At 37.7% G+C, this 25734-nt stretch overlaps 1 protein-coding gene across 1 annotated transcript in view; it reads right to left on the bottom strand.

The window, feature by feature from the left end:
* The window catches only part of MGAT4A (alpha-1,3-mannosyl-glycoprotein 4-beta-N-acetylglucosaminyltransferase A), a 76018-nt gene that overhangs the window by 8107 nt on the left and 42177 nt on the right, over positions 1-25734 (bottom strand). Inside the window, exons 6-12 of the mRNA XM_054400518.1 lie at positions 21103-21149; positions 20459-20572; positions 19768-19843; positions 18234-18348; positions 10204-10334; positions 9456-9563; positions 8857-9050 (exon numbers count right to left, since the gene is read on the bottom strand). Coding sequence (XP_054256493.1) covers positions 8857-9050; positions 9456-9563; positions 10204-10334; positions 18234-18348; positions 19768-19843; positions 20459-20572; positions 21103-21149 — 785 coding nt within the window. The remainder of the gene's footprint in view (positions 1-8856; positions 9051-9455; positions 9564-10203; positions 10335-18233; positions 18349-19767; positions 19844-20458; positions 20573-21102; positions 21150-25734) is intronic.

The following is a 25734-nucleotide window of genomic DNA, read 5'->3' as shown; positions in this document are numbered from 1 at the left end:
GCTAAGTAACCAAAAATTGGAACAGAACACATAACATTGCCAGGAAATTCTGACACCTTTATAAGAAGAAATACACAAAAATTCTTTTAAATACACAAAAATTCTTTTGAAAGCACAATTCACATCCACTGTCAATATATTCTGGGCTTGTTTTGAAGGAAACAAAAGACTTATCTCATCTGATGCTAAACAGAAATATTCTAAGATTCTATTTATGAATGCAGGCCTTTGTGCTCTGTAAACAGCAGGAATCAATTTTCTCTATATATCCTCCTTTTGTCTCTTTTATACTAATCTATTTTAGTATATCCCATTTTCAGAAAAGGAAAAGAGGTAGGAAGGCAGAGAGGAAGTGTTGCCTTCCACATTTGAGCAAATTATCCATAGCAACATGCGGCATAACAGTTTTCCATTCTGCACAACATGAATTTCTATAAAAGCAACATTCAGTCAGCAAATTTTTCACCTCCCTACAGATGCTATCATCCACTGCAAGAGTCATTATTCACTGATTCTACCCAGTATTTTTGATCACTGGATGCAAATATGGTAAGCTACCTCCTCTCTTGTCATTTTCCCAGAATCCTCACTAGGAAATGTTATTTTACTGTCACTGGAAATCAGTATTAGCCACACATTACTTCCTCATGCAAAATACAAATGGAAAATGAGTAATTTCTTCTACCTCTCTCAAGCTCAGATTCTTCTCCTATCTCCTATCCTTCATGCTTCCTACCCATTCTTTTGCATAAAGTCCTTATACTTAAAAAAAAAAAAAAATTCCTCAAGTTTATTTATATACAGCATCAAGCACACACAACAGGTAAGCATTCTCATGGAATTTTTTTCATGCCTAGTAAGGTTTCACTTCCTCTGCCAAAACCAGAGCTGCACAGGATGAATTCTCCATGTTTACAGAAGTGCCAAACCTGCACACTGAAAGAAAAGAACTTTCTCACATCTGTCAAAGGAGCACAAAGTAGTAACCTGGCTAAAAAAATGATGGGGGTATTCAAGGGAGTGGTCCAAGACTTTTTTTAATCCAACACACAACTAAAATTACTTTTCTCACACCACTCTAAATAAAACTCAATGTAAATCTTTTTATGAGGTTACTCATACCATTTTAACTTTATTCAATTGGGCAGTATGTGTGGAAGGCATTTAGCTGGGTAAGAAAAATCTCAGTCCCAGGTTTACTCTTGCCTCCTGTTTCCTCACTAGGTCTAGGAGATCAGCCTTACAAACTTGCACAGTGCTCTCAGGAGTATATACACATCAACTGTACAAGAAAAGAGTCTGGCACTAAGATAATTTTAATTCTTAATTTTTCGTTTTGGAGATGGTTTTGATGGGTTTTTGTTTGTTGACGTTTTGTTGAGGTTGGTTTGGTTTTAAGGGAAGGGCTGTTCTCTTGTCCCAAAATCTCTTCTTGTTATGGAATTTACTCATTTTGTACCACATCAATATTAGTTAAATGGCCACTAAGTTCTTTTGCAAGGTTACTTGTGCTGAATTTTTAATCCTATCAAATACAGAAAATGCTCAGGATCTGATTTGTGGTTTTATTTTGTTGTGGGGTTTTTTTGGTTTGTTTTGGTGGGGTTTTTAATTTTGTTTGTTTGTTTTTTAATATGTGTGTGTATGTATATGTCTGCATACATGGTTGCTTGGGTTTTGGTTCTTGGTTTTGTTGGTTTTTTTCCCCAGGTTAACTGTCTGTTCAGTTTTCTTAAACACAGACTTCTGCCACTATTTGAGATGCGCTTGGATATGAGACCCATCACAGGCAGGCAAGATGCAATTACTACATCTCAGAGACTCAAGCCCTTCTGGAAAGAAGGTGTATTATTTTAGGGTATCTCAAGTGGCATGATACATCTGACGTTTAGACACCAGCATTAAGCCTCCAAGATTTCTGACTAAGAACCATAAATCCAGGAACACAGCCAAATACTCAAATCTTGAATATTAGTGCCATTAAGGAGGAAGCAGCACATCCTTGGCTCAGAAAGGAGCCTCTTCTGTCTCTGATCCATACTTGTTTTTTTTTTTTTCCCCTTTTGATATGAAGTTTGCACCTTATTGTTACGGGAAGAGTTCCATGCACAGAGCAAACTGCACCAGTGGCTGGGAGCCTGCCTGCCAAATCCCCACTGTCAGTGCATCCATTTGAGGATGTTCTACTCATTAGTACAGAACCATATGTAAACACAGAAACTGAAGTCTTCAGATTCTCTCTTTTATACACACTAAAAATATTATTCCCAAAATATATTCACAAACATCAAAACATTTAAAATAATAAAGGCACTTTCAAGTATTTCCTATCAACTGACACCACCATTAAAACTTAATTCTATTAATATGTTGTTAAACCTTAATAGCCTACATCTTTAGCATCAGAACAAAGATTATTTCTAAACCATACTCTGTGCATGCCTGCATGTATGTGGTTCTTCAGCTAAAATTGCCCAAGAAAGTTTGCATTGCGCTGAAAAAGGTTTCTACACTGGTTATGTACAAAGAGCCTACCCAAGTGTCAAATTACTGCTGAACTGATCCAAACCCCAAACAGTTCTACAACTCCCTAGGTTTTAAGTGGTTGTTGCTGCAAAAGCAAATGATGAAAATGTTCCATTTCACTCTCAGTTTTGGAAAACTGTTAGAAAGTTTTGGGTTTTTTTACCCCTTGGTAATGCATTTGGTCTTTTATCTACATACATGAGGACTTGCATGCCACAGTATGCATAATCCTCTACATTTTAGATAAATACATCACCAAGTGCTATGATACTTTTTTGGGAGGTAGGTTTGTTGTAGTTTAAAAAAAAAATACTAAGTTTTCAGTGCTAGAGAACTTGTTTTAATAGCTGCATTTGTTTTGCTTCACAATGAAGTGGCAGTAATAACAGGCAATAACAATAACTGCACTTTTTGTTCAGGTACTTTCCAGCACTGTCACAGTAAATTTCAAAGTAGACTAAGTAATATATACATTTAGTTATCAGGAGCCCATGAAGACAGTCTTCCCACTCAATACATTGATTTTTCTAGATTAAATAGTCAAATATATATTTCTTGCATTAGTGGGAATTCTTTGTTGTGAGAAGACACCATGGGAAATGCGTATGAGGCTACCATCACAGGTTTCCTGGGACTTCAGCAGTTTTAAAGCTGAAATTCCAGCCAACAAGTTTATCTTATAAAAGATATTTATTAATAATCAATGTCACATTAGGATGACTACCCAATAACTTGCTAAAAGAACAACACAACTACCGGACAACTAGAGAGTTAGAAGCAGTGCTAGGGTTCAAGAAAGTTAACCAAAAAAATAATTAAAAAAAAGGAACAACAAAACAAAATACCCAAATAAACTCTGCTTATCCTTTTAAAAATTATCGAAGTAACATTACCAAATAGTTACACCCATGAAAGGATGAACTTCATATTTAAAAAAATATAAAGCAGATTTATACTGGAGTTTGGATTTTGATGCGTTTTCTTGGTTTGGTTTGGGGTTTTTTTGGGTTTTGTTTGTTTGTTTGTTTTGGGTTTTTTTTCTTGTTGTTTGTTTTTTTGTGTGTGTGTCTTGTTGTTGTGTTGGTTTGGTTTTCCTTTTCACAGTATAAAACACATCCTCATCTCTTCCTCCAGTTTTCTGTTTGGTTGATTAGGTTTTTTTTTTTTGTTTTAGTAACGATCAGCATTTTAAAGCAACTTATACCAAAACAAGTCTGAAGCCCTTTTTATAAACACCCATTCTAAGTCTAATTGCAGAAAAGCTGACAAGTGTAACCAGTCTAATTAAAACAGTCATTGGTTATGCACTTCCAAGGGCTACCTCAACTTAATGACAGCACATGTTCTTTGAAAACAGTATCTGATCTGTGTCAGTCACATCTATAGGGACGACTCTGACACTAAGACAGTCAAGAAAGACGGTTGAGATTATGATGGACATCAGCATCACTTAAGTGCTGCAATGGAATGTCTTTCTGGGATGCATTTTGGTTTTCTTTTTAAACCACGATCACGTTCAAAATTTATTTCCTCTGTTCAAGACCCACTACTCATCCACCTATATTTCAGAGCTTCCTACGTTTAAAACGCCCTCAAACAAAGCATAGTCTAAAATCAAAAGCTCCTCTCAAATTGCTGCTCAGGTACAATATTCCTTACTAATATCTCTGAAGAAAAACAGTAACTAGTAAAGAAAATTATCCTGGATGGGTTACTTAGAGTGAAGAAAACTAATTTACATTCAATACTAGCACTAAGTAGTAATAAGGCTTACTTCATAAAGTAACTCTTAAATGTAACTGGCAGTTTTATTTGTTGTGTGCTTGGATCAACACTGTACATACCAAAATAGCAAAATGGGTTTCAACCATTATAAAACAACCTAAAGGAACAGAAATTCAGTATTTTTTATCTTTACAATGTAGGCTATTAGGAGCATTTAGGGAACATTTAAAAAACAGAGGTATGTATCTTTAAAAAAGAGGTACCTATCTTTTTGCAAAAATAATGAGATCCTAGCTTACTAATAATGGACTGTAATCTTTGTGGCTGCAGATCTTCTCTTGAAAAAAAAACCAAACCAAAAATAAAAAAGGTTCAACACAAGAGCTGTTACTAAAATGAGGATTATACAATTTCAATTTATACATCCCTGCAGCACCTAGAACAAGCACCATATATTTGACTGTTCAACATTCAGCAGGGATCTGCTGACCAGGCCTTACACAAAACAGCCACAAATGTTACCTTCTGCTCAGTGAAGCGAGTTCAGGACTCACTTTAAACTAAGACATCCCAGCCAGGGTTATCTCTGACAATATTCTTAGGTCTCAAAAATGTAATATATAAAGACTTATTGAAAGTTAATTACTGAAGTGCTATACTCAGCAGAACATTTAAATTCAGTTCAGCAAAAAGTTTGGCATGGAAAAATAAGCCATAGGAACAAGTTCATGCTCTGTCACAGTGTAACAAATCTGCCATTCATTCCATCAGAGCTGTGGTTGAAATTTCCATTTAAAAACTTGTTTATCATGGGAGTTATTAAGCAGCTACACCTCAAACTGATTTGGTAGACAAAAATTTCTGTAAATTCAAAGAGCTTTTCTATTACTTAAATCCGTACCAACCCTTCACAAACACAAGATGGCTTTCAAAAGCACATTTTCTACTCTTAGTTCCCACAATCAAATCTCTCTGTCCACCAAGTAAGTCTTCCTCATAATCAGACCATTTTCCTTTTTCTGTTACAACCCATGAGTCAGTTTTATTTTTCACTGTCTCAGCACACATTCTTGAAACATCAGAAAACTTCATTACTCCATTTGACCCTCACCTACCATAATCTGCTGCTGCCGAAGCAGACAAAAACAAGTCCCCAACAATTTGAAGTTACAACATTTGTAACCCTAATTAGCCACTAACTTTTAAGAAAGAATACTGCATTTAGATTATGCAGTAGAGGACAAAAAATGCCTCTATTTGCAATAGAAGCTAAAATCATAATAAACTTTGAAATGGCTTAGAATGATAGCTCCAACAATATTAAAACTTAAGTCTGAATAGACAGCATCATTCTAACTGGTGGACTTCCTTTGAGGAAGCAAGAATACAAGGCATTCCCTTTCTTCTAAAACTAAAAAGCATTTCTTCAATAAATAGAAATTAATAAAAAAAATAAAATCATGTCATCCTCTACTGCTGGGACTCTTCTTAACACAGCAAGTAGACTTAACTACTTTAGGCCTAGCAACAATTTTCCAGGGCACAATAACAAACACTATCTTCCCACCTTTTGCACAGATAATTAGTACTTACTCATCCCACCAATTCCCTCATCACTAAGGTTACACTTAATAAAAATAAAAAGAAATAAGTAGTATTTCCTTCAGGCATGTGCACGTAATTTTTAAAATAACAGTGCTGAACTTGCTAGCAACAGCTTCCAAAATTACCACTGTGCATTTGACTCATCCTAATCCACCCAAGATCAACATTTGCTACTTACAGTTACCCCATTCATAATGTAGATGCATATAATTATTTACGAAAACCACAGAAATTGGACAACATCTGCCTAATAATTTTTTGAAAAGGAACATTTGATTAAAAGAAGTCAATAGATTCATATACCCATGCTGAAAAATATGTAGTTTTTAAACTATTGACACAGGATTAAAAAACTAAATCTGCCTTTAATCCAAGGAGGTACAGCAGTCATATTCCTCAACACATGCATCTTGGAAAGCTAGCCAGGCAAGTCTTTTAACAAATAGCAATCAACTGTAAGAGTAATCTGACATCTCAAATGACAAACTTGAGTTTTATAGGTCAGACTAGTTTGGAACAACATGGTAACAAGGAAACTACTGATCCTCAACGTTATGCTAAGCCAAGCAGAAGGCTTTGATTATGCACCAAGGCACAGAAGCTAATTGATAGGATTCAGTATGGGACTGCAAAAAGGGCTGCTTCACAAGAAAACCAGTCAAAGCAATCCAAAGAAACTTTGTTCTGCCACATTATAGGTACCAGCCTCAAGACAACAGGAGATATGTGAAGAAAAGGAATCCACTAACACAGCAACATTTAAGTAGACACTAAATAAAATATTTTATAAGTCACAGAATCACAGAATGTTAGTGGTTGGAAGGGACCTCAGAAGATCACCTAGTCCAACCCCCTGCCAGAGCAGGATCACCTACAGAGGTCTCACAGGAATACATGCAGACAGGTTTTGAATATCTCCACAGAAGAAGACTCTACAACCTCTCTGTTGGCAAGAGTAAAAAGGGGCAAATGAGTCTCAATAAAACTAAAGGATGACCGCACTCTGAAGTACAAACTCTGTTTTCCTTATTTAATTTGACTAGTGGCTAAAAAGAAGTCACTTTTAGTTCTCTAAAAAAACATGGATATTTGTTGTCCCCCATTTTATTGCTAAAATTTAAGGCTGTTTAAGTAGTTATAATTTTAGTACAATGACTTTTTCAAGCCGTAAAGCTACATCTAAAAAACATTATCCTACAGAGTTCCCAGCTTTGAGGTCTGGGAACATTGTGGTATACTCGCCAGGCCAGTGTCCATCATTTACCGCCAGTCCTGACTCACTGGAGAGGTCCCAGATGACTGGAAGCTGGCCAGTGTGATGCCCATCCACAAGAAGGGCCAGATGGAAGAACCTGAAAACCACAGGCCTGTCAGCCTGATCTCAGTGCCAGTCAAGATTATGGAGCAGATCATCTTGAGGGCAATCACGGCACACCAGCAAGATGGCCAATGGATCAGGCCCAGCCAGCACGGATTTAGGAGGGGCAGGTCCTGCCTCACCAACCTGATCTCTTTTTACGACCAGGTGACAGCCTGGTGGATGTGGGGCAGGCTGTGGATGTAGTCTACCTGGTCTTCAGCAAGGCCTTTGACACCGTTCCCCACAGCAAACTCCTGGCCAAGCTGGCAGCCTGTGGCTTGGACAGGAGCACTCTGTGCTGGGTTAGGAACTGGCTGGAGGGCTGTGCCCAGAGAGTGGTGGTGAATGGTGCCACTGCCAGCTGGCAGCCTGTCACTAGTGGTGTCCCCCAGGGATCAGTGTTGGGCCCAATTCTGTTTAATACCTTCACTGACGATCTGGATGAGGAGGTAAGAGTCCACCATTAGTAAGTCTGCAGATGACACCAAGTTGGGAGCAGGTGTCGATCTGTTGGAGGCTAGGAGGGCTCTGCAGAGGGACCTTGACAGGCTGGGTAGACGGGCAGAGTCCAACATGATGGCATTCAACAAGTTCAGGTGCCAGGTTCTGCACTTTGGCCACAACCCCATGCAGCATTACAGGCTGGGGTCGGAGTGGCTGGAGAGCAGCCAGGCAGAGAGGGCCCTGGGGGTACTGGTTGACAGTAGGCTGAACATGAGCCAGCAGTGTGCCCAGGTGGCCAAGAAGGCCAATGGCATCCTGGCCTGTATCAGAAATAGTGTGCCCAGCAGTAACAGAGAAGTCATTGTGCCCCTGTACTCAGCACTGGTTAGACCACACCTTGAGTACTGCATTCAGTTCTGCACCTCTCAATTTAAGAAGGACGTTGAGATACTTGAACGTGTCCAGAGAAGGGCAACGAGGCTGGTGAGGGGTTTGGAGCACAAGCCCTGTGAGGAGAAGCTGAGGGAGCTGGGGTTGTTTAAGCCTGGAGAAGAGGAGGCTCAGGGGAGACCTCATTGATGTCTACAGCTGCATGAAGGGAGGCTATAGCCAGGTGGGGGTTGGTCTCTTCTCCCAGGCAACCAGTGACAGAACAAGAGGACGCAGTCTCAAGCTGCACCAGGGGAAGTTTAGGCTCGAGGTGAGGAGAAAGTTCTTCACAGAAAGAGTAATTGGCCAGTGGAATGGGCTGCCCAGGGAGGTGGTAGAGTCACTGTCTTTGGAGGTGTTTAAAAAAAAAAAAAAAAAAAAGCGATGTGGCACTTGGATCCATGGTTTAGTTGCCATGAGGTGTTAGGTGATAGGTTGGACTTGATGATCTCTGAGGTCTTTTCCAACCTGGTTGATTCTGTGATACTCCAGCAAGATTTCTGATCTGGACAATCTAGGGACCAAGGCTGCAGGGCACAGCATACTGTACCACAGACCGTGCTGTACAATTGCTCTGTAGACCAAATACAATCAAATTGGCTTCTTTTAATTCTCTTATGAACTGCCTGAGAAGTACTGGTTTTGAATTGCACTTATCAAAAAAGATTCTAGATTGAATAAAAAAAAAATAAAAGCAAGAAAAGATTTATAGCAGTCTTGGTGAGCAGGCAGTTATAGATATGAGACAAAGATAAATAATTACTAACCTTTCTACATTGACTGGCTTGTCAAACTTAAACAGAATATAATCCCCAGCAACTGGTGTGACAGCCCAGAAAAAATCTTCCCCTACGTAGGTCTTTTCTAGTGTATGCCCCTGGTAGACTTTTAAAGATGTCGAAACCTCTGCAGGTGGATTCACATGGATTTTATGTAGCAGTGGTTTCAGGAAGTCTTTATCCTAATTGAAAGAAAGACAAACATCATGCTGGTCAGCTAACCTGGTTTATTATATTCTTTTCCCAAGTGGTTACACTTAAAGCAAACATTTGCATAAAATGGAAAATTAATGCATGACTCATTTTTAATTGTATCAGATCTTGTACTGATTAATAAGATGAAAATGCTATTAAAGTACAAAAATTAGAAAAAAGATCCTATAGCAAAACTCCACAAAAATAAGGTGAAATCAGTGCTTCTTATACTTGATAGTAACCAGTTTAAATCAGATTTAATTCCAACTGGAGTGAAATAAAACATGCTTGAAAACACCACACAACAAGAAAATGGGTATTTTCTCAAGGGCTACAAAGTTTTTCATTTAATCAGCCTGCTCTGGAATGGAAGGAAAATTTTAACTACTAACTGTGAGTTTCTGGATCTTCCCTGCTAGAGAGGAGTGGAGGCCAACATGCTGGAAAAGAGAAGGCCTGAAGCGTATCCGTAGGTTAGATTTCTGTCGATCACAATGTTTCTGAAATGGGGGAGGGGGTGGGAAGGGGAGTTAAAAACATAACAATCACATTAGTAAAACCAACACAAGGCTGCTGAGTTTTTACTGCAAGTATGTGATATTACATGAACCAAAAAGACTCACGAACAACACAGAACAGTTGTTTATCCAGTCGTTCTTGCCTTCATTCCAGAAATCTACCAAGACTGCTGTGCAAATGTAATACTCTTCAAGCTCTTTGCACAGAACCTATTTATTCAGTCTTTCAGTGAGGATATAACTTGAGAAATGAAGAACCAAATCCAAAGTTTATTCCCCATTCAGAACCTTCTCTGTAACTGCTATCCAAGCACTGGTATTCTGCTGAGCCTCACTGGGGGTCACATGAATGAGTTTATTTTAGGACTGTTACATACAGAAACCAATTAGACATTTGCTTTTCATCCTACCACATCCACATCCAAAATCCGAAACAATAACGGTTATGATGCCTCTCAGAACTGTCCTTCAGCAGTTCCTTTTGACATTAAAATCTTAGTAGGAAGACTCTTTCAAGATATACAGTAACCATAACACACACTATGCTAGCCTTCAGCTCACCAAAACCAACTCATTCACATTATAAAAACACTTTAGAAGTTTTATAATAAAATGGACTCACAGCATCTTTCTCAGGGTTACACACTTTCACCCAGAGGATATGGTCCAGGAGCCAATCAATAGGTTTCTCCTTATAGAACATAAATATGAACTCTACAATAAGAGTGATATCTGGAGACTGGAACATTTTACCTGTGACGACATTAAGAATAACTGGAATTATTTTATATTAAAAATAACATTGTCCTTTAAAACCAATGAGACGTACATTATAAATTTGCGTCAAAACAAAAAATGTTAGCAACGAACAACTTAAAATCTCCATGTTATTAAACAGCTATGCAAAACTAAATAAAACTACCATTCAAAACAATTTGTTGTAATGGCTTTTTCGTACTGCCAAAACGTTCAATGGATGCTACAATGCAATCTCCTAAGAACTGAAATTGTCAGTCTGCAAAAAAAAGAGAAAGAGTAGTCATGGTTTCACGTCAGTTATTCTCCCTGTAAGCTTCAACCACCTGAGACATCAGAGACAGGATGCTATTACAAGTGCTATCTGACAAGACAGGCAATTTCATCTTTGCAAGTACAAAAAGCAGAGATGAAACACCTACCGCTAACTCCAGAACCTCCTGTGTAGAAAATCAAAGGGGAAGAAGGAAGTTACTAAAACATAAGCAGAGACAATGTAACTTAGAGAGAGATTGCATAGCAGCCATCTGATTTTTATTTAAAATGCATACATAGGCCATCAGCAAATTCAGACTGAGGGCATTTCCAACTAGCTACACTCAGAGCAGTCAGCTGCTAAGTAGAAAGCCTAAGTCACTTCCACAAACAAAAACTGCACAACTTTTTCACCAAGTACTGCCATGACTGAGGCTTTCAAGGCCACATACTGCTTGGTCAAGTACAGAGGAACTTCTGGGTGGCACTGTGCTATTCTTAGGACCCTTGCAAACTGTGAGGCTTAAAGAAGGCCTGGTAAAAGAAGGAAACCTGCTGTTGATGAATAACATCTATTTATTATCAATGACAGCAACATTTTATGTGGTTGTGGAATATGTTTCACTGTCAGTACAGATGTCTGAAGAGAAAGGTGGCGAATACACTGGGCTATTTTGTTAAACTCGATGCAGCACTTAGGAGCGTTATATGAAGACACTGAGGCCAGGAACAACACAGCCGGGAGTAGGGCAGTCCAAGGTTGAAGATGGACTGACAACAAGTGCTTCTACTAGGGACTGAGTGCCAGATAAACTCCCACAGACAGTTCCAGATTTGAGGGCAGATTCAGAAAACATCATTAGGTTTGCTGATGAAGTCATCTTCTACTTTGCTAGGCTACAATAGAGGAGACAAGGAAGAAAGATATTGCGTGACAACGAATCTCTCAGGAGGATACTGGCTGAAGTGATTTGTTTCTGTAGATGGTGCTGAGATGCGAGCAGTACTGACTTAGGCATAGGCTCTTGGAGCCCGTATGCATTAAGGGATCAGAGTCCAATAGAAGCTCTTCTCCCGTGCAGGTGTCCTGTTTGTCTACACTTTGGAATTCTGTACAACACACTAACACACTGCATTAAGCATTTGAAATGTTGGGTTGTTGTTTTTTTTCGAGTTGTACTCCATGAGAACTTCATAAGCTTTTTAAATAACAAGTTCCACAAGTGGTAGAGGTCCTAATACATTCTCCTTCTGTGCTTTGGAAGAACAGCTGGAGCAGACATTAAGAACTGGTTTCTCTCTGAGATGGCAAAAACACTTCCCACTCTCATTGGAAAATGGAATTTGGTTCTCTTCTACAAGAGGGCAAAATCCTTTGGAAAGGCTACTAAGGACCTCTATAGGTTAGTCTAAATGGTAACCAAATAGGAAACAATGTTTTCTATGAAGCCTAAAAACCATCAAGAGTCTAGTATTCCATCTGAGCAGGTGGCTTAGCAGAAATGAAGAAATGGTAGAAGCAGCCTACCTTATTTAGCCATTAAGGAGGATGTTCACATTTATATAAACAGAAGCCATATCTGAGGTAGGACATATCTGCAGTATCACCCTGAACTAGTACTACACAAAAAGCAAAAAGCTACCTAGTCTTCACTGATTAGGAGTCAGAGCCAGACATTCAGTTACTTCTTTCTTCTGAGGCTCACTGAAGGCTGTAATCCATAGCAGATTATGACATGGCAGAATAAAAATAAATAAATAAATAAATAAATAAACAAACAGGGAACTGGGAGTTCAAATCCCTATTGTAAGAGGGATGGAAAATTTCTATAAAACAGGTGACTGAGCCTGGCATATTATACAGTATCTCAGAGTAGATGCAAAATGACAGGTTGTTAGCTGACATGCATAAGCAACAACAACATTTTTAAGAGAAAGCAGAGGCCCTGTTCTATATGTGCTCAGACTCTGACATATGAAGATCTGCTTTGAGAATGCCAGAATCTCAAATTACAAGACCCTTTATTTTCTCAAAAAGAGGATACATACATAGGAGACCACCTAAAGGGAATTGTCTTATCCAGACACAGGTCTGATGAGACCTCATTCTCTTCTGACTTTTATGAAATTGTGTAAGAACACACACATAATGAAATTGTATTTACTTGGAATTCTGAGATGAGTTTGGAAGGGTCTCAGCGAGGTACAACATGATGAAGTGCAATACATAAGAAACATCTGGCAAAAGTCTCTGTTATTTCATCTGTTGGAATGATACTATATTCATAAACCAGACTTCTCATACAGTGAGGTGGAGAAGTAAATGTGACAAGACATTATTTGACCTGATGTTACTAAATCAGAGTGGTCCCTTACAAAAAAACCCCAACCTTTAACTTGGCTGTTTATATAGCAAGAACACTGACATCACCAGTGTTTGTTGCAGTGAGGTCCTCAGAGAAGCATCTCCACTTGAAAACACTCTAACTGACATCTGAAGCTCCCACTAAACAAGGGACAACTCCTACTAAACTAGGGCCAATTGTGAACCTTTCTTATTTAAAGACATACGAAAGATATTGTGATTTTTTTATTAGTATATTCTTACTATTTACACACTACATCGTTGTCATTATCTGCAATCCTTTTCTTCTACCCAAGGACAGAGAAGTAGAATCACACCGTGCATTTTCTTCCCTTTGACTAACTAATCTGGTGAGCACAAGGTTTACAGTCTTCAGTTGTCGTTTGTGGTAGAAAGACACACAGACCATGTCACCTAAAGTCTGAACATTAATACAGAACTCTTACCTACAATAAAATAAGCAGAGATCAAGACTGAAGAGTAGGAATTTACTGTTCTCCTTAATTTAGCTTAATTTTACCTAAAATAGGAAGAGGGTATCAACAAATTATTCACTACCATGTGGGAAACTTGTCCAGGCCCAGAGGCACTTTTCTCTGAGCCTAGACTGACATGCTACTGCCAAACATTCAGTCCACCACCCCGACTTGGAATAATCTATTTACCATGGTGATGTCACAAGATGCACCAAAAAACCACACAAAAAACACCCCACACCAAAAATCCCCCAAACCCCAACCACCCAATCAAACAAAACCCCTGATACACCCAACTGGTGCTAGTCAGAGTATGTGAGATAAGCATCAGCTGTACATGCACTAGCATATTCAGATCCAGCTGGTCTCTCAACATTACACTGCCCAGCACCGAGGAAGGACTCCACAACGCATGCAAAGCCTTCTCACTTGAATTTGTAATGATTACTGAAGCGGAGATGAATAGGCAACACCCTGCTCCTCAGATAAGTCCTCTACTCCCTTCAGCAACCAAGGACAGATATCCAGACACTACTTGCTAAAACACTGCCACCACTTTCCACACCCAGTTTGGCACAGCTTTGCCCCAGCTCCTACCCTTCAGCCTTACACAGTATTCCTCATCTGTCATTCTGTTTCAGGGCTTCACCAGCACAGCACAACAGTACTGCCATGGGTTGATGTCTCTTTTTTCTACACAGAACGCACAGTCTACATCAGTCAAAAACAGGCCTCTGCCTCTGGTAAAATAGATCTCCAAAATTCTGGACCCCTGACTGCCCGCAGCTAGTCTTTGTGATGGGAAGCAGCCCAGAACAACTTCTACTCCACAGATCCAACACCACAGTCCATTTAAATCCAAACCAGCCAAGCACTTGCCTAGCTTTTCCCAAATAAGGTTAGCAGCAGCAGCCTGGCTTCCCTAGAGCATAGCCACAGCTCAAGAACAAGAAGCATCGTTTGCCAAAGTCCTGCAATCCTGCAGCCTCCCATTCACCTGCAGGTGAGGAGTGTGCTGTGAGCCACAGAGCTGGTGAGATGCCATCCAGTCCAACCCATCATCTCCAATACACAGTCGAAACTGTGCAAGACCTATGCAAAAACTGCAGTCAGGATGCAATGCCTCGCACCAAAGACAATGTGAAAGAATTGAACCAATGGCTCATCTTGCACCACATTCATGCACTTGGTACAGTGCATGAGAACAGACGTAATTCAAGGACATCGCTGACAAAATTTCAGAGGTTTCAGATTCTGGGTGCATACAACCTGCCCTTGGGAAGAAACTTCAAAATCCAAAATAATTAAGACTCAAAGGTAAAATCTTGCTCCATAAATCCCTAGAGATTTATGAAAGGTGGAAGACTTTCCCCATATTCTTTATCTACATTAATAAAAGTGAAAGACAGGATAGACAAAAAAATTAACAATGAATGCTTCCTGCTATTTATTGTTCTCTGCCAAGATTTCTATCTTATTTTCAGTCTATTTAAATGCTACCCTTAGCAAGCTATTCTGGCCCTCTCGGTATTTTGTTGGCAAGTACAAGACACACAAAATGAAAAAAATTGTTTTCCACAGTTCTTTGAACTGAAAACACCTAAATCATTTTCATTTTTCCACGTAAGCATCATTAAATGCATTCAGTCTACACCAACACTAATTTTATACCTGAGAGCATATATTCTAACCACAGATGAAGTTTTTCAACACTTTCCCTGTTAATGATATGCAAATTACTGTTACTAAACTCAGAGCTTCCTTGAAGTTATCTAAATATTTGACTTAATCTGCTCTTTCACAGATTTCCACACTGTGGACAGCTTGAGCAAAATTCTAATCAGAACAACTTAGAATAATCAGAACAAGAACCCTTAAAAATCAGGGTACAGGAAGATTCAGAGGAACTGTATAAGATGACCCAAAGTTTGATTTCAGACTGCTCCTTAACAGTTTATGACAGCTGGTATTATAGGCACAATGCAGACTACTGCAGATCCTCTGGAAAACACTTCAGCTCAAAAGCAGTTGGAAAACAAATCAATACATCTCCTAAAAAGCCACCAGGACTTTCCTGTGTTTTGCCAGGACTGTAGTGCTAAACTAGAATTAGAAGAGCAAAATGCACCTCCTTCCACAGAGCTTTAGGGAAACAGCATATGTCTCACACATTATTTATTAGATACATGACAGCACTTATGTCTATGCTATTGGTATTAAAAAAAAAAAAAAACAAAAAAACCACCACCCCAAAACCCAAACACAAAGGAAGCAATGTCTGCTCTGTGGTAGAGGTGACAGAATTCTATAATCCCGCTGTCAATCTAAATAGCTGTACTTGTCACTTCCCCACATAGTACTTGCATAAATTAAATTTTGAGTTCAGAGATACACTATTACAAAAATATTTTCACCTAGCCAACATGCAAGTTGATCAAGGTTTCCAACACCTTACAGCAAATCAGTCACACCTCTTTCAGATTATTTCCAAATCAGCAGCATCTAGGCAATTCAGTTCTCTACTTTCTCCCTTGGACATCTATATAGAAAACTCATCCCCAATTAAAAGGCACTACTTTTGCTCTTCTCCATAGCTATCTGTATTACCAAATTACCATAGTATCAGTTTGCATCAAGATCCATAAAGGGATAGGAGAGATAAGGCATATATGCATTACTTGCATAAAATTTCTATGCACTACACAGTTATAGAGCACATATGTCTCAAAGCCAGTTTTAGTCAGTTTCGTGAATACTAATTTTTCTCTCAAAACTTAAAAGCAGGGTAAGTAGCTAAATTGAGAAGGAAAAACAAAAATCTAATTTAACTTTCTAGTAATAAAAGCAACATTAGAATGTGTAGCCATAGCTAAATGCATCTGAAAGTCTGCTGATACAATCTAATTAAAAGAAGGCAAGCATGTGTGATACTTGGAACAAAGAACAGGGATGCATGCAGGAGCCAACAAGCAAATATAACGACAACCTTTTTCAAAGCCTACACTGAAAAAGAATATGAAGTTATTTTCCTGTACTGTCTATATTTTTCTTAAACAGTTGTGCAGGTGATTAACCCAAATACTGGTATTAAGAACTATCTATCCATTCCATCCAACTTGGACACTGTGCCCTCTATAACAGCAGTGGTAACAGAAAGGGGTGTGAAATATGCAAATAGTAGGTGATCTGAAATACATCTGAATGTGATAGACAGTGCCTCTAAGTTTATAAACTCTGCAGTTTGTGATTACACTCCACTATTAAATTAAGCAAATGTAGAATGAATGTAAATTACTTCTACAGACCAGGAATTTCATACAGAATTTATGCTAACCCCAACTAAACCAATGATTTAAGTGTTCAAAAGTAGAAAACCCTAAATCACAGAGTTGCAACAGGCTCCCCAAAAGAAGAGGCAAGTCTATTTAGGGTAAAAGCTCCAGTAAATTACTTAAATTATTATTTCACCATGACAAGCAGTGCCATTTCCCATTTCTCCCTTCCACCTTTGGAAGTCCTGTAACTATTTCAGCAACAATGTATCTCTGTTGGTAGCGACCAAACAGATCCATAACGTGGTGATAGATAAGGAGACTTTCCTCTGCCCATTTCCTTTCCTCCTCTCCATTGTTTCTGTAAGTTAGACTGACAGTCAAATGTATGAAGTAGTATATTGTAACCTAACATAGCATGATTTAGGAGATAACTGCTGTTTTCTTTTCTACTCAGTGAATCAAGTCAGGGAACTACTGCCTCTGCAGCACACCTGATCCTAAGCTGGAAACAGGACAGTACTTGCCACTCACGGTGCCAACATTCTCAGTGGTAACATTACGGGTCACTGAGCTAAAAATTAAAACATTCTCTGAAAAATAGATCCAACGTAGAAACAAGAGAACAAGAATTTCCAAGAGAATGACAGAACTCAGGACTGCACTTCATGTTATATGTAGGAACTTCCTGTTCTGAGCTCAACTTAACAGCTTTTGCAATGAAAACCTCCACAGCCTGACTTAGCTTTTGATTTTTCCTCACATATCTTCACTGTAGTGCTTTCAAACAGATCATCACACAACACTGCAGTACTGAAATAACCTTTTCATTACTAAAACTCCTTCAAAACTTCTTTCATTGCTGTTAAGTCAGTACCTTTCAAAACAACATATTAGAGTAAGAACAAAGAATCATAAAGTAGTTTCGACGACACCCTGATAGTCAATCTACAACAGCCCGAGATGCTGCACTAGTGTCTCTCGTTGTTAATTGTAGGTGACAGGTAAACTCTAACTACACCTAAGAAGGCGAAGACTGCCATAACTTCTCCTTTATGGAGTAAAAAGGTGGATATAGCACAGGCTTTGCAAACAAGAAAAATTGGTATCTTCTGATTATTGGAAATTCTGGCATAGACACCAATGAAGTTGTTTTAGGTAAGAGTTTTCATGCTTTTTTCTTTTACTTCAGTCATGTTTTAATGACATTTTTGTTTTATTGGCAGCTAAATTTAAGTTATGCCTTGCAGTTCAATCGTATAGCATTTTTATAAATTCATTAACTTTGTTATAAAAATGCCCTCTTCTCCAACAGTCTGAGTTTGCTTCAGCCATATAGCACTATATGAAACAGCTGAAAAATAACCAAAACCCATGAGTTAAACCAGAGCTTCTAAAAAAGCCAATTATTTTCTATTTCTGGGTCTATTTGCAGTACAAAGGAGATAGCTTTGAAGTCAGATCACTATTAATTCAGATAGTCTGAGGATGACTATATTTCAAACTACTAAAGCGAACATTTTCTTACCAATGAAACCCAGCTGAGAAAATTCTAGAATCATCCAATCTTCTGAAGCGAGCTGAAGTGCAAAATTCTTTATTGTGCTGAAATAATTCTGCTTGACAACAATGTCATCTTCAAGCTAGAGAAAGGTAGCAGTGATATCAATGTAAATAAAAAAAGCACCAGCAAAGCAATAAAGTACAGCTAGGAAATACATATAGCCACATATTTCTAATGCAAGTGCTGCTGTAAAACCCAGATACTATAGCTGCTGCAGGCATTGGTCTGTCTGCTTGCGGAGAACTAATCCAGAATCTTTCTGTAGTAAGAATCCACAAATGTATCTCAATTTATTACATCAGAATATTGCTTTTCTAGCCTCTCTCTTCAGAGAAAAATCATCCATGAAATTATATTAGACTAAATGACAAGTAGAATGTCTGTATTATTTATCCGCATTATTTGTACACAGACATGACTCTTTCTTCACACATCTAAGAGCACTAAAAGACTTTATTCTCTAAGAAAAGAAAGAAGCTAAGAAAAACACTCTCTACCAAGGTGGAATTTATTTCATTTAGCTTTAGCTGTCGAGCAGAACAGGTGCATAGTCCTCTATACTAGGGAGCACAACAGCCAAGATAGGGTGCTACAGTTCCTTTAATTCATACTGAGTTCAGTCCACTGCTTTAATGATCCTGCTGCTTCTATTCTTTCTCCCAGTGCATTCACACTCTCCCCATTGTGCCGACTATTTGTGCAACTGCCGACTATTTGTGCAACTGCCGACTATTTGTGCAACTGCCGACTATTTGTGCAACTGCCTATTTTCAAAAAGACTGCCTCATGTCATTGACTGTGCAGCTTTCAGTAGAGCTGTCTCCAAACAGCTCTCAGAAAGCAGTCAGCACAGCTTCAAAAACTAGGTGAGATGAGTGGGGCTTTACATCCAAAGGAAACAATCCCAAAATTTAAATAAAGATCATAAGCACCATTACACACTAAATCAACTATACCTGTAGGCATCAAAGCAGCAAGAAACAATAGGAACAATTCTGAGCTAAATTAAATTTAAGAAGAACTGCTTAACTCTGTTCTTGAAAATGTGTTTAAAAAAAGAAAGCATGTCTAGCAATACACTGAAAATGTGTTTGTGTACTACAGTCATATTAAAGTGATGCTTCGCTTGCGTTCAAAAGAAAGTAAATATGGATTTTAGCTTTATTTTCACTCAACTATGCTGTCAGTTCTTGCCTAGGCAACTTGACAGTAACCCATTTGAGGAACAAGTTAAAAAAACAATAATTGTGCATTTGCATTCCTTCCCTTTTTATAATTTTTAATAAGTATCATAAGATAAAAATCAGTCACACAGGACAAATTATTTTCTACTTCAGAGACAGTGTCCTTCATGAATTACTCCCTCATATGTAACAACCTACATACTTAATGCTCTTTTTCAACTATGAAAAGAATTGTTTTGTTCTTTTCATGTGTTCAAAAGCGTAACTTCTAGATACTCATTTGAAAATTTGTCTCAAAACAAAGATAAATTTACCTGAATGTAATAAACCCCCTTTTTCTGAGCATACATCATAAGAAAACAATAATCCAAGTTTTGTTTTGTTCTCCATCTGAAATTAAATTAAGATTTTAAGGATTATGAAAAAAAAAACAAACAACAACTTTTCTCAATACATGTTGGCAACACAGAGTAAATCTCACTACGAATAATGACGCATATTAGTGAAATGCTAGGACAGGTGCCTTTGGTATTGTTCCCTCAGGAAATCCTCTGTCTGAAGAAATGAACAAAGCATTTTAATAGAGACATAAAATGTGTAACTTGAATCTGGTTTTTAGAAACTACCCGATATTTCACTAAAAACATGTGTGTATTTTAAAAGGCAATTCAGTAGGAACTACTAGGGTCTATAATCTATTTCAGGAAGAAAAACAGTGAACTAAAATGTCTACATACATGTAAAAAGGTGTATCATGTCTCAGCTCAAAATTTAACACTAAATTAATTCAACCAAGCATAGCGTCAGGTTCTGATCGTGCACAGAACAGCATGAAGACAGGAATAAGATGGATTAAAAAAAAAAAAACATTTTTAGCATCCCCACACTTTCAAGAATTACAGTAAGAAAACATTTCAAGAATTCACATCCCACTTACAATTTCATAAACAACGAAAGTGTGGGTGTGGGAAGAGATGGGAAAAGATCCAGGGGTTATAAACTAACCTCACTCTCTCTTTTGAGTCTCCAAATGTCTCTTTCAAGTTTGTCAAATCGGGGTAGTAAGTTGCAGGAGGGGCTATTACTTCCACCAAGCCAGAATTAATCTCTGTAGAAAACCTGTCAATAGAAACATCCTGAAGTCACAGGAGAGATTCTGCTTGTTTTCTGTCGGCAGTTACTATTCACTATTATTAGTCACTACAATGACTTATTCAAACAAGGTATGCAAAATTAAAGTAGCATATAAAAAAGTATTGTTTTCCTGAGGACCTTCTTCAGAGCAATACAGCCTCTCACCCAATGATCAGAATTCTAACTAGATTCTAAATGCCTCTTTTGCCTTTCTTTTTTTCAGAACCTAGTGATTTTTTTTTTAGTTCTTTGAACACATGGAATACAAGGCCCTAACACAGATGTCACAAATTAGCATTCATGTTAAAACAAGCCCATCTGTTTATGTTGCACCAAATTAATCCCATTTATTGTTTTACAGTTGAACTGATCAAATTGTTGCCCCTTAATTTGTCACCTAGTACCTATTTGTTTAAAAGCCTAAATCCCCAAGGACAAAAATACATGATCTCGTATTTCCAGAACAGTTTTTATTATTTATCACGATCTGATCCCCCATTAAAACTACAACTTACTCTTTTTCCAGGCTTGCAACAACACTGTTAACATAATCAAGATCAGTCTGGAAAAAAAAAAAACACAAACAAAAAACAAATAGAATACTTAACAGTTTTAGAGCCACATTTTAAAAGAACCCAGTATAATAAACATTGGAGCTAGCTGTACTTGAAAAATCAATTTCCACATGTAAGATATTTGAGTAATATAGGAACACACCACACATGTAACTCTCTTATGTCTAATGGGAGAGGGAACAAATTTTTGTTGTAAACAGAGGAGAATAATATTTGTCTCATATTTAATCTTAACAGACAATTCTAACCCAACTGTTGTTGTTTTCTTGCAACCTCTCATGCTCTTAATAACAAGATGGTCACAGAATATTTGTGTAGGAAGAATTTGATATTATTGTTACATAGTAATTATTATATATACTAAAATACTACCAAGGAAAGCTGTCTGGAAAACAGGACATTGAACACACACTCTTATTTCAAAAATACATCTCCTAAACTCTGCATTAAAAGTGACAATGCTCCAACCACAGACAGCAGTGAACATGGCATTTTCCTGAATGGGGATGCTTCTTTGCATTAGAGACTAAACTTGAAGAACCATCAATCCTATCAAACACCCAGTTCTTAAAGATGCACAGATTCTAAGAATTATTGTTGGTTAAAACACAATCACAAAATCCTGAAAAAGTCTAAATACTCTTACTTGCCAGAACTGGTTGATTATTCAAGAAAAAGAGTTTGTGAACACAATGTAACTGAAAACTATAATCTTTGTTATACTTATTAATCTGATAATATGACATACTATTCATCACTTTTAAGAACAAAATTCAGTCTATAAATCAACCCAGATTTTGGTGGCTCTTGGCAATTATGCAGAAATAGCTGCCTTTGAAATGCTGGAAACAAAGAAACAGTTCATAGTTTGTCTGATGAATTTGCAATGGAGGTTATCATTAAAGGATTATAGGCACAGAATAAATCCCTCCAAAGCATTTCTATAGAACCACTAATCTTGTTTGATAAAGGTTATCCTTTGATCTTAAAATTTGACATTCTTATTTTTAAAGATTTATTTTTATAAAATTCATCATAATGCCTGTGCTGCATGCTTTTCCATAGAGGACAACAGTGGGTTTCCTCCAGAAGCAGGTTCTAAATACTACAAGAACATGCAAGTAGGAAGCATTTGTCAATTTTTTCATGTGTAATTTCTTCGTAAGTGCTATGCCTAGTTCTGGACCAAAATTCTAACAAGCAGATAAGGTGTTCACAATTCAAAACTGCTCTAAGTTCCATATTATGAGACTCAAAAGTCACATTGAGGTCACATGGACCTCAATATATCACTAAGTCTTTAAACATACATACGGATTGTTCACGCACAGTTTATTACTGGAATGGAGTTTAAGGCAAAACTTTATCTGCTATTCATAACAGTTGCAAATCAGTGCCCTAGTGACTACATAAAAGTAATTTTAGTATGTACACCTTTAAGAGAAATATTTTTTTAACCTTTTAAACATTTAAAATACAGAAATTGTTCTTTAGCCAGCAAGGAAGAAGATAATTTTACTTTCAAGTTGGCACATCAAACTTCAATGAACCAGTCTAGCATTAGTAACTCAAATACTTGTTGAACAATCTGTACTCTAGCTGTATAGAAAAATGCAGGAATTTTATATATACATATATATGTACATACACAGAGCAGAAACACAGCTGGCTTCTGCAGAATATTCTGGAAATTAAATGCCAAACTTCATCCCAACTTGAAACAGGTATTTAATTATAAGCCTGGGCCTTAGTGCAAGTCTCCTTAGAGTGAACATAGTTTTGCCTGTTTTGGCAGATACACCATAAAGCCTTGCAACTGCTTTTAAAACCTTAGTTACAGAGAACACACCATCAGAAAACTACCCCTCTCCCCCCCCCCCAAAAAAAAAAAAAATCTGATTCCCTATTTTCTCATATTTTTGTTCTTCACACAAGGTTGGCAGTTTCCCAGACAGAGCCGTAATGACAATAAATTCATGTTAACAAGATGTAGCCTGTAGTCATTCAAACTCATGTTGCAACCTGTGCTGCTGTCACAAAGTCAAGATTGGCTGTTCCAGATGCACTAAACACAAGATGCAGGAAATACTCCTGCTGTTTTAGTAGGTAACCTTCCCTCTGAATCAGCAGCCACTGCATCAGAATAGTGCAGAAGGAGATGCCACTTTTAGAACGAAGAACATTGAATTAAAAGAGTTGATGCAACTTTTCACATGATCAAATGCACTGAAAACTTGACATCCTGCCATTATTTCTAGATAAGCAGCTGTATTTACATCTAACAGCAGCATCTGAAATTTACAATCAGGATTTCAACATGGAATTCTTCACACCAGCAAGTTGATTGTCATCTTTTCACTTTTCACAGAACTTCCAGAGGCAACCAACTCCTCTTGCTATTTGGTCTAACGCTAAGCGGGATCTTTGATATTACCCTTCAACCATGGACATATGCCAGGAAGGTGGTACTTGAAAGCTATTTCAGTCAACCTCATACAATAAATATGAGAATATGTAGTAAGTTTGATCAAGCTGTGACTGTACCCAAGGGAACAGTTAACTACACAGAAAACGTTGCAGGGTAGTAATGGAAGGTAATCTGGAATAGACATATAATTGCTTTAACCTAAGGATCTTCAAAGCAGAATCAGTAAATTCAGAAAGTAACTGAGAAGTAATGGGGGAGGTGGGGAGGGGGAAACAAAACAAAACAACAAAAAAAAAACCCAAAAACAATCTATTACTGACCAAAACCTATTTCCCATTGTTGAGGAAGAAAGTACTTACTGCCTTGACAAAATAAGAACTACTGTCTTCTTCATCAACCTGCAGGACATAAGACCTCTTAATTTAATTGTGAATTACTTATAACAGGAAGGAGTAGTATCTTCTCCAAGAACCCTAAAGAGGGGAAGGCAAATCTAGAATAATCAAAACAAAGTTACCTATGAAAGACAAAGTGTGACTGGTCTTTAGGTTTCCCGGGAAGACTATCTGGTAGGTATTAGGTTGACTTTGGAGCAGCTATGATGAACTTAAACTCTGTTTCATAGCATCAGTGCTGCTTGCAGCTATTGAAAGTAAATGTTGCTGGTGATCCAAAACAAAGCAGCCCATAAAGACTACTGCTATAAATGCTTTTGTCTACCAAAACAGAATTTTTCCTTAGTCAAAATCTTTAAATTGAAGATTAAATAATCCCTAGCAGTTTGGGACTCAAGGAAAAGAAGCAAAAAATGAACATCTTAAGAACTAATCCCTTTAAAGAAATTAAATGCAAAATTGTGATAGGCCACAACCAAAGAGTTAACAGTGCCAGCCACAAAGACGCATCTTTTCAACAAATCACATAAAGCCTTACAAACAAGTCTGTCCTGTTAGGTAGATGTCTGGGAATTAATGAAGGGCATAAGTAGGGGTGTTATTTCCGTATCAACAGTTCAAATCTTCATGCCCCTTCTTTCTTCCTAGTCATATGAAATTACTGATCTCCAAGGGAAAGCAAGAACGTTTGGAGGAAGACATCCTTCTTTTTTCATTCATACCAGATCCAAACAAATATTGATCCAGGTCAACATCTTCCTTCCAGCAGTGGCAGCCATGACCAGATACATAGCAAAAAATAACAAGACTAGCATACACAATATTCCCTTCTGCTACCATCTATACTCCAACTACCTTAAATTCAAATTGCCTCCTGAGACAGATGTGCTCCTATGCATTTAATATTCCTCAGTAGATTTGTCTTCAAGGTACCTTGTCAAGATCCCCTTGAGACCATCAAAACTTCTATCATGAAAAAAGATTTTAGCTTATGAGATCTATGGAGCTTCCTAAAGCTCCATACATGGCAACATCTAAGGTTTAACCTCTTGCATCAGCTGTTTTGATGGGAGACACAGAGTGCTTTGATGGTTCCCTCTGAAAGAAAACTCAAGATTTCATTGTGGAACAAACTGAAATTTCAGAGTGTCAGTGAAGTAAGTTTTTTAATTTCCTCAGTTCTTGGAAGACACTCCCCTCAAATCTCTATAAAGTACCTTCTCTAGTTTAGGTTTTTCTGAAGAAACATTGTTATTCATGACAAATACACAAAGAACCAGAGCAGCAATGAATCTTTTTTATTGATTTTTATGAGCGAGCATGTGCATAGCAAACTTGTAGTACATATTAGCTGGCAGACAAAGCAAGAGGTTAGAAAGTTCTTATTAACAGCTAACCAACTGCCAGACAAACTCAAGATTTCTAGTTTTAAGAATCAACCCTTTTGTACTGTGAAACCCTACCTACTTCAATTTCTTACCTTCCAGAACGATGTAGGCTGTAGTTTCTCAAAATGTAAGGAAAACCACAGCATTTAGAACAAAATACTGTCTTAGCCAGTAGCAAATGAGTATGAAAAAAAAAAATTACACAGTCATAAATCTCGAGTTGGAAGAAATCCACAAGGATCATCAATTCCAACTCTCTGCTCCTTACAGGACTACTTAAACCATGTGACCAAGAGTGTTATCCAAATTCTCCTTGAACTCTGACAGGCTTGGTGATGTGATCATTTCCCTGGGAAGCCTG

This window comes from Indicator indicator, chromosome 1 (assembly GCF_027791375.1).
Source record: "Indicator indicator isolate 239-I01 chromosome 1, UM_Iind_1.1, whole genome shotgun sequence".
Taxonomy (NCBI): Eukaryota; Metazoa; Chordata; class Aves; order Piciformes; family Indicatoridae; genus Indicator; species Indicator indicator.
Note: the sequence above shows the minus strand (reverse complement) of the source record. Positions and strands in the feature narration are given on the sequence as shown.